The sequence below is a fragment of the Octopus bimaculoides genome, chromosome 16, assembly GCF_001194135.2.
Source record: "Octopus bimaculoides isolate UCB-OBI-ISO-001 chromosome 16, ASM119413v2, whole genome shotgun sequence".
Classification (NCBI taxonomy): domain Eukaryota; kingdom Metazoa; phylum Mollusca; class Cephalopoda; order Octopoda; family Octopodidae; genus Octopus; species Octopus bimaculoides.
Window position 1 is genome coordinate 25,211,122 of NC_068996.1, and position 10,052 is coordinate 25,221,173.

Below are 10,052 nucleotides of genomic sequence, written 5' to 3' on the forward strand. Positions count from 1 at the left end.
ATATATATATATATATATATATACATTGAATTTTTCAAGGCGGTGAGCTGGCAGGAACGTTAGCTCGTCGGGTGAAATGCTTAGCGGTATTTCATCTGCCATTACGTTCTGAGTTCAAATTCCGCTGAGGTCGACTTTGCCTTTCATCCTTTTGGGGTCGATAAATAAAGTACCAGTTACGCACTGGGGTTGATGTAATCGACTTAATCCCTTTGTCTGCCCTTGTTTGTCCCCTCTATGTTTAGCCCCTTGTGCATACACATACATATCATCATCATCACTTTTCCATGGTAGCATGGGGTGGATGGGTCATCACAACTTGGGTCAGTCCCTTTAAACATGTCAAGGGACCATTTATATATATATCTGCTAACAATAAAATTTTCGATTCTCATGCAGCTTATAATGATGTTCTAGATAGGGCTGGGTACCATTAAACAATTCAATATATACAAGAAGCAGGCATAAGCAACATTGGTAATTTCTACAACTGCGATGCACATCATATACCACCACAATGTTACCGTTTGAGAACTCACATTTTTGCAGATGCTTGTATGAGCGAGTGTACTTGCACCATGCAGCTTGCCCGAGGACATTTATACATCCATATCTGTTCACAGTTATTTTTGATACTTTTCTCGCTGGATTGAGTGTTCATTTCTCTTTTTGTCATCTTCATATAGATCAAAAATGATATTTCCTCCATCTGGCTGTTTCTTTTTCTCTCTACAAAATGGAAAGTTACATTGCAAAACAGTCATTTTAACAAGTTGTATTTATTTATTTATCATCCAACAAGACACATCTGCACCACCGGATGCTCCTGAACCAGTAGTTGAGTGTCCCACATGTGAGGGATCAAAGCTGGATATGTTGAAACAATTGTTGTGATTAATAATAAATTCTTGTATATTCCATTTTCTTTCATTTGTTATATATACATATATATATGTATATTTATTTACGTACATATATCATCATTTAACGCCTGTTGTCCATGCTGGCAAGCTGGAGAGCTGCACCAGACTCCTGTCTGTTTTGGCATGGTTTCTATGGCTGGATTTCCTTCCTAATGCCAACCATTTTACAGTGTGCTGCACAAACACTTTTACATGTAACTGCCACAAGTGCTTTACACCACAAGAAGGGTTGGTCTTAACACTTCTGCTGCAGAGTACAAGTCTTCTTGACTACTGCAAGGCCCTAGGTATCTCAGTGCTTTGTCATCTTGCCTGAAAGATTCAACATCCTGATGTTCTTCTTCAGTACTCCATCTCATGTCTTCCTGGGTCGCTGTCAGCATCCATCTGTATCACATGACTAAACCAGCAGTCTTCTCTCTTGCACACAGAATCTAATTCTTCCTATGCCTCTCTTCTCTCTCAAAGCACTAGCACTCTGTTGAATATGTACACTTACATTACATATCCAGCGGAGCATACACGCCTCATTTCATTCTAACCCTCGCTTGTCCTCTGCATTCAGGGTCCACATCTCACTACCATATAATCTTTCAAACCATCAGGAATCACTGAGATTATTAAAATATCTGGTAGTGTGCAATACAGCCTTGTGACTCAGTTAATCAGGTTATTCAGTAAGGCGTCATCCCCAAAGACTAGTGTAGTAGTATTATAGTTAGCTGCTACACGGGTAAAGGTGATGCCTTAGATAGAAACAACTACAGAGGTATCTAACTGCTGGACCAGGTCATGAAAATTAGAGTTATATCTCAACTGATTAGGGATAGAATTAAACAAGATGAGATAAGTTTGGTTTTGTTCCAGGGAGAAGTATCAAAGATGCCATCTTCCTAGTGAGACAGTTGCAAGAAAAGTATTTGGCCAAAAATAAGCCATTGTACTTACCCTTCATTGACCTGGAGAAAGCTTTCAACAGGGTTTCCCTGCTCTCTTATTTAGTGGTCTATAAGGAAACTAAGATTGGCTTGTTAGAGTCATTCAAGCCATGTACAACAATGCTGTCAATAAGGTGAGAGTTGGCCTTGAATACAGTGATGAATTTAATGTACAATTTGGGAGTTCACCAGAGATCAGTTCTCAGTTCACTCTTGTTCATTATAATCCTCCAGGCCATAACATGAATTCAAAAGTGGATGCCCATGGCAACTGCTATATGCTGATGACCTTGCTCTTATTGCATAACTGGAGAATTTCCAGGTTTGGAAGCAAAACCTGGAACCAAATGGCCTTAAAGTTAATTTAGCAAAGACTACAGATGCTGTTGTAAGCAAGAAAGCAGATAAGACTCATTTCCATCAGGTAAATGGCCCTGCTCAATATGCAGGAAAGGAGTGGGATGTAATTCCATCTGCTGCACCAAGTTTAAGCTATGGACACGTGAGAGATGCAGTGGAATCACAGGTAGGTAGAGATTAGGTCGCTTTTATGTGAACAATAAGCACTAAGAGCATGAGGGAGTCGGAGGTAGTAGTTTTTGCTATGTAGGTGACAAAAGTAGTAACGGTGGTGGATGCTCTGAAAGTATTGTTTCTAGAATAAGAACAGAATGGAAGTTCAGAGAGCTACTACCTCTGTTGGACTTAGTGAAAGGTAGATTGTATGATGCTTGTGTGAAAATGGCTACATTACATGGTAGTGAGACATGGGCTCTGACTGCAGAGGAATGAAGTCTCCACTGGATTTGGAACATTAACCCTTTCGTTACTAACCCGGCCGAAAAATTTTTTGGTTCATAAGACCAACCAAGTCAAGAGTACCCATTGTTATTTAAATGTATATTTGGACCCAAATCTCGTTAGTACATGTGATTTCACTTTGTAAACAGTTGAGTTATTGTATCCAACATTGTGTGGCGTGATATTTGAACTCAGTGAATTTTGGAAGATATTTTTCCACATTTTTTGTGGCGTTAATTTTTTTCAACTTTGATGATGGAGAGGAGTTTCATGCTATCAAGTAGTGATTCAGAATTTAAAGGTTTTTCAATAGAGGATATGGAGATATCGAAGAAAAGAATGAATGAGCTACAAAAGCACATGGTGAACGATAATGAATCAGATATTTCTGTATCCGAAACCGAAAGCAGCGACGGCGACATTGACAGTGAGGATGATTTTACACCAGAATGAAGTAAAGATTTAAAAAATATTTTTATTAACAATTTTTCTGAGGAGACAGGGTCTACCCATAGTCTTTCTCAGGAAGTGAAACCTTTAGACTTCTTTTTCCAGCATGCTTGTTTGAAATTACTGCAGAAACAAACCGTTACGCAGAATGTAAACAAGTCAGAAAAAAAAAGATAGCTTGTGGTTTCCTGCTACCGTAGATGAAATACGGGCATCTTTTGCCATAAATATTATTATGGGTATTAGACAGTTACCTAGAATCACATATTACTGGAGCAATCAGGAACCTTTTGGCAATGAACATTTCCAGTATTATGACGAGAGTACGATTCGTGAAGGTGAACCAATATTTACATGTGAGAGACACTAGCAGTACCCCCCACCCCAGTACGTGGAGAACTTTGAGACAAAAATTATGCAATAGAATTGATTAAGAACCCTTTCTTCAATTATGTTCCAAATATCACATTAATATGTTGATAAATAAAAAAGTTACAGGTGTTTAATGAGACTAGTCTAAATTCATGATTATTTTAGAATTTAATTGAAACTCATGAGGCGTGTATTTTGGCCAGAAATATAGTAACGAAAGGGTTAAGTGTGCATGACCAACAAAGCATAACTGTGTTGAAAGAAAAGATAGGCATGCAAGAGAGGAGAATGCATTGGTTTGGACGTGTGAGCAAAGGCAGCTGTGTACCCAAGTGCCCGTCACTGAAAGTGAATGGTATCTGTGGAAAAGAAAGAGATGGGATGAAGTAGTGAGAATGGACCTTAGTGCTCATAGAGAAAATCACAATGGACCAAGATGTTTGAATTATGAGGTGCTAAGGACCCACCCACATCAACAAAATAGTGCTAGGAGTGTTGTGTAGCACATGTAACCAACTTCTCACAGACCCTGCATCTTTCTCCTTCCTCTTCACAAACTGTTTTCCAGTCCCCTTTCCTATATCACTGCTCCCCCTTCCATTTATGTCAGGTTTTCACCAGTCACTGCAATCCCCACTTGCGTCTCTTTAGCAATACCTGACCACATTACCTTTGTTACTCTACCATCACAACTATGCTCTGATCCTTGTTACTTGTGAATATACCCGGGCACTCCACTCTTACTGGGTAGCCATTTCTCCTAAGTAAAAAAAGTATTTCCTTTACCTCAGCACACCTGTTTGTCCTCTTTCTTGTACCTCTCTGAGTAACCTCCTCCATAGCAAAACAAGTATTCCTGTCACACTCATCTGATACCGGATTACCTCCATTATAGCAAGACATCTTTCTATCTGTCTCACTAATCATTCATCCTGACACAAATACTCCTGCCAGTGCCATGTAAAAATCCAGCTATAAATATGCCCAAACTAACCTCACCTGTGCTAGTGCTACATAAAAAGCACCGAGTCCACTCTGCAGAGTGGTTGGTGATAAGGACAGCATCAAACCATGCCAAAGACAGGAGCCTAGGGTATTTTTGAACCCTGCCAACTGTCAATTGTCCTACTCATGCATGCATCGAAGATGGCTGTTAAACAATGGTAGTATCTTTGAAATTTGACATTTTTTTAAAATACAGTAATGCTTCACTTGAGAATCTGAGTTTATGAGTTATTTTATCTAAGTCCATGAGTGCTAGTGAATCAGTGATTGCATCTACAAGTGGTGTGTGCGACTAGTGTGAGTGAAAGTGATTCAGAAAACTATTATAATTGTATTTTTTTTTATTATAAATGATTGACATTCATTTTACTTTACATTGAATTGTGACTTATATACAATAAATTTTATAGGTAAAATCTATTTCTGAGAATGAATTAGTTTATAACAGTGCTTCTATGGGATCTTACTCTGCTTTATGGAGTAACATTAAACCAGAGTTTGGAACAAATTGACATCTAATTTTGATGGAAGATTGTAATTTACATGGCTTCAATTCCTTTGTTGCCATAATTGTTAAAAGCACATGAAAGTTGCAAACCCATTTTCAAGGCCCATACAATTTGTGCTGCAAATTTCTTAATGCATTGGAGAGGAGGGAGAACAAAAAAAAAAAAAAAAAAAAAAAAAAAAAAACTGAACAATCTAGGGTACAGTTTGAGAACTTCAATGTTCCAAATTCATTTGTATGCTATCTAACTTATGCATATTAAAAAAAATTTAATTAGCCTTGAAAGTAAGCAAAACAACAGCATACAATATGTAATATTTTATTCGTACGAGTCAACAGGTCTTACCAATATACATGTTCACAACCTGTAGAGACAATATTAGCAAAGAACATTTGTCAAAATGAAATGGAAGCAGTAATTGTTAGGGCTCTTGACGCATTTAAAAATCTAGTTCACTTCTAAAATTGTACTTCATGTTTTGATATATGTTGATTCAATGAAGAGCTCTATCCAACAACAAACATTTCTAGAATAGCCAAAAGATAAACAACAATATCCATATTTTTAAATTAGAGAAAAAAATTAATACACTAAAAGAAAATTTAACTTGGGAATAACCCTCGCATATTATCCTTAAAATTTGAAATATGCACCAAATGAAAATATGATTAATATAATTATTACCTACGCCCTTTATTAAACTGGTGCAGTTTGCAGTTGCTTCATTGAAAGCCTTACAAAATGTAGACTTCTTGTCAATGTATTTATATAGTTTTCTTTGGCATGCTTTTATCATAAGTTACTCGACCTGAAAAAAGTATTATCTGCACAAAATATTCCCAGAAACAAAATTTTAAAATGTTCTAAGTAAGCAATGACCAGAAGATTTCAAATGGCATCAATATCAATATCTGCTCCACTCTCATCATCATCATCATCCACATTCTTTGGTTCAGACATAGAAACTACCTCAGTAGCAGAATAGGCAATCTGGAAGAGAGAGAAAGAGAAAAAGTGTTAGTAATTGTAACAAATTGTTAATGTCAAGCAAGTCACTATCTTTACAACTTTAATTATTCAGGACTACATGAAATAAATTTTATAGAAGAGACTGAAAATTATGTGAGTTTTTTTCTCTTAATAAAAAAAAAACTCATTTCAAACTAGACACCATCTCCCAAATTAGCAATTTGACATTGGACTACAGCACAGGATATTTTACATTTCTATGTTCTTAATTGAAGTATTAGCACCAATTATGGACATGGGAAGGAAGAGCGGGAAAAGCAGAATATACCTCTTCATCATCAGACCCATCTTTATCAGAGTCTTCAACTTCAGCTTCTTCCAACCACTTGATAAATGGCTTTGCTTTCTCCCTGATGTCCTCAGCCACCGACTTGGACACATGATTCTTAGTTGGCTGAAAAGTTAGAAATAACAAATCAGTGAAGTTATACATTTACAACAAATACAAATAGTGCATGTGAAAGACAAAGAGAAGGGAAACACACCTTAGCAGCCCATTTTAGTATCACATCTTCATCCAGTATATCTTCATCATACAGTGTCTTTAATATATGTGGAACCTTTGACATAAGAACATCCTTGTGGATTTTACCAACAAGAATTTCAATACCAGACAACAGATATTTTTGGGCTTTTGGACTATCATTGCAAAACTGAAAAAAAAAAAAAAGTTCACAAATCTTAGTTTTAATTTGGAAAAGTAGACTTTAGTGAAGTGTAACTTTAAAATGGTTTCATGCTTATTTGTCAAAAACACCAACAGGTTTAAATTAAAATTGTTTTAAAAACAATGCTGATATGCATGGTATCAAAGGGGTTTAAAAATAAGCATTTAAATATTAAATCAATAGTGGAACTATATTTACCCTTAAGAGGAGTTTCTTGTGTTCCTTAATTTGTTTTAAAATGTCTGCATTAAAAAGCAATTCAACCAGGATTGTAGGACATTTCTCTTTGATCTCAAGACGTTCAGCTTCAGCAAGGATATCTTTGTCAGCACCAGCAAGGGTTTTAGATTCATGCTTTTGCTATTCCAATATAAATAAATGTATTAACTCTAAAATATCAAACCTTCAGTTCAAAAATGCAAATACTATTGTTTAAAACATGTCAAAAACATTTTACTATATCAGCACAAGCGTATTGGATATTCTCGTTGAAAATACATTCAAAAGTATTAAAGCAATAACTAACCAATGGGAGTATCAATATACTTAAAACCTAAACTTGTATTCATTTTATTTTAAAATGCAAGAGAAAACCTAAGTTACATGAACATATTACTCAGGAAAAATTTTGACTCAACTCACTTTGATAAAGTTGTAGAGAATGTTCATTCTTTCTTCTTGGGTCTTTTCAAGATCATCTGTTAAGGTAAGCCCTTTAGCTGCCGATGTCAAATCTCTCATACGTTCCCTGACAGCTGCTTCACTAAAATCTTCAGTCCAATCATCATCATCACCAGCATCTTGGGCCTCAGGAGGTGCCAGAATATCTCCTCCACTTGCACGCTGAGCAGCCATTTGTTCTTGTGCATTAGCTTCAGGACTGTTACAATCACCATTCACACTCTCTTGTTTCTTTGACTTCTTTGACTTTTTGCTTTTAGATGTTGCTTGAGCTTGATTATCCTAGAAAATGAAGTTATTAACTTTCAGTTTTAACTGTTTTTGAATACCAAGTTAATATATTCACAAGATATGATACTTTAATGTGCAGTTCATAGTGTTCTATGAGGCAATATACAGACATTAAATTCTTCAGAAAATATCATTGACAATCTTTTGAAATTTAAAACTAGCTTTTCTTATTATGCCTAAAAATCAAATGCTCTCTATCTTTTAAAAAAAAAAGAGGAAAAGAGTAACCATTCATTACCTGATCAGGTGGGTTTTTCAAGATAAATGTAGTAAGCTTATGATTCATATCAACGGGACCTTGGTATCCACATGCAATACAACGTTGCAAGATAAGCTGCTTTCTGGATAAAATAACCTGAAAGTTCATAAAAAAAACAAAACTTTAAAATACATGCACCTTCAATCAAGCTAAGTTATAGAAGTTGAACATTCAGAATAGTTGCTTACCAAATTGGTCTCTGGATTAGAGCATTGTGGACAAAGCACAAATTTCTTAATGAATCCATCAAGTAATCCCTGCAGCTTAATAGCTTCATGTGCACCATTAACAATGTAGCGATCATTTTTCAAGTCAAATTGTGTTTGGGCGCCAAGTTCACAGCCAAAATACTTGGTAGGATCTTAAAAATAAATAGGTTACAATAAGAAAGTTTGCAGTTTGAACACTCATCGAGTGTGAATTACGCTTGACAGCTTATATTCCTATTCAGAACTTCAAATATGAAATCTATATCAGAGGGGGTGGGGGAAAGAAAAGGGGGAAAAAAAAGCTTACATTTTGGGGGCCTTGAGAGAGCTTTGGCAATCTCTGGCATGTTGACAACAACTGTTTTAATACCATTTCCTTTCCCTTCTACCTAGAAATGGAAAAAAGAAAACTCATTTTACAGAATCGAAGTTTTATAATATAAAATTTACAAATATGGACAACTTCCGGCGAAGAAAGTGAAACGTAAAGTGCTAATAATCAGCAGAAATGGGGAGTAAAACGCAAAATGTGTTTTACTTAGTTATATTTTAAATTGAAGTTAAATTTCAGGAGTTAAAAATGCGTCTTATAAGCCAAATATATTGAAGTACGAGAATGATAACATACTTTTGCTATGAGACGAGGCATCTTATAGCGATAAAACTGGTCAGACACATTGGTGTTGACGTTAACGCAAGCCATTCCGATTGATTTTTGTGACACTTATGTTTACGATGGATGCTACTATCAGGATAGCGCCAATGGCTCCAAACCGTGGAGAAATTCATAAAACCTTGATCGGATTTACTTCTGGTCGAACACTTAGTTCTCGTGCTCAATAGGCACAATGATAACTCTGGAAAAAAGAAGAAAAGAAAATGACAAAAAACAAAAACCACTGGCTACATAAAACAATATTAAGTCTATATGTAAATTCGTGGCTAGATACTCACAAATTATTATACTAGCAGTATTTCTATGTTGATAAAAGACTTATTCATAGTGTATAGAAGAAATGAAATTGTTGGGGGTTTTTTATTTTTTTTTTTGCGAAGTAATATTTTCAAGTTGCCAAGAGACCACTAACAAATTTCGAAATTTCTATTTAATCCACCAGGGTTGTTGACCGAACCATCAGAAATCAAGCATAATCCAACATTATCTTCAAGAAAAAGATCATTGTGCCTTTAACAAATCCTCAATATATTGCTGCTAATCGTCAATATGGTTGAATATTGGAAAGGTAGTTTTGATACAAAGTCTTTTTCGGCAAAAGAGGAGAAAGAGAAAAAAAGAAGAGGTTGTATCGGTCATGGCTTTCCTAAGGGCAATAGCAATTCATCTAAAAAGAAATCATTTTTAAGGTCCATGTTAATGAAACTTATAATCATCAATAGTTGACACATTAAAGTTGTTGGAGTTAATAACAGCATTGAAACTTAACAAGTAGCGAAACTTCTTCGAAAACAAAAAACAAAAAAAAACTGATGGAAACTAGAGAGAGGCGTTCATTGTTGAATAATTTTGGAAGGCGTTCTGTGGAACGATGATGCCAATATTTTGAAATTTAGCAAACAAAAAAAAAAAGAGAAAAAAAAACAAACAAAAAAAAAACGGATTCAAATGGTTAAAACATTTTTTTAAATAAGTTCAAAGAGTTCGAGACGACAGTCTGTAGGTGGTGACGACATTAAAAGCTCTGCTATATTACATATTAGCAGAGACGAGGCAACGTGGAAGTTAAAAAGAACTGGAAGAAAAAAAAGTCCGTTTCCCTACCACCTCAAAAATTAATAAATATGAAACTAAACTTTCTCTTCAGTTAAATCCATTTAGCATAAATAAATCAATTAAAACGATATTTTAAAAGCTTATTAAATTGAAAATATGTTTTCTTTTTATCTCGTTCCTTTACG

The 10,052-nt window shown here is 35.4% G+C and overlaps 1 protein-coding gene across 3 annotated transcripts in view; it reads right to left on the reverse strand.

Moving 5' to 3' along the window:
* Positions 1–5,300: 5,300 nt before the first annotated feature.
* The window catches only part of LOC106877205 (eukaryotic translation initiation factor 5), an 8,092-nt gene continuing 3,340 nt past the window's right edge, over positions 5,301–10,052 (reverse strand). For 2 of the 3 annotated variants that reach the window (XM_014926051.2, XM_014926053.2), the window contains 9 exons: positions 8,764–8,992; positions 8,443–8,524; positions 8,115–8,287; positions 7,906–8,022; positions 7,338–7,658; positions 6,894–7,055; positions 6,513–6,680; positions 6,296–6,421; positions 5,301–5,988 (listed from right to left, as the gene is read on the reverse strand). In XM_014926051.2, the coding sequence (XP_014781537.1) occupies positions 5,887–5,988; positions 6,296–6,421; positions 6,513–6,680; positions 6,894–7,055; positions 7,338–7,658; positions 7,906–8,022; positions 8,115–8,287; positions 8,443–8,524; positions 8,764–8,838 (1,326 nt within the window). In that variant the 5' untranslated portion in view covers positions 8,839–8,992 and the 3' untranslated portion in view covers positions 5,301–5,886. Of the gene's footprint in view, positions 5,989–6,295; positions 6,422–6,512; positions 6,681–6,893; positions 7,056–7,337; positions 7,659–7,905; positions 8,023–8,114; positions 8,288–8,442; positions 8,525–8,763; positions 8,993–9,089; positions 9,656–10,052 lie in introns of those variants that run through there. The other variant, XM_014926052.2, reaches the window with a different exon arrangement.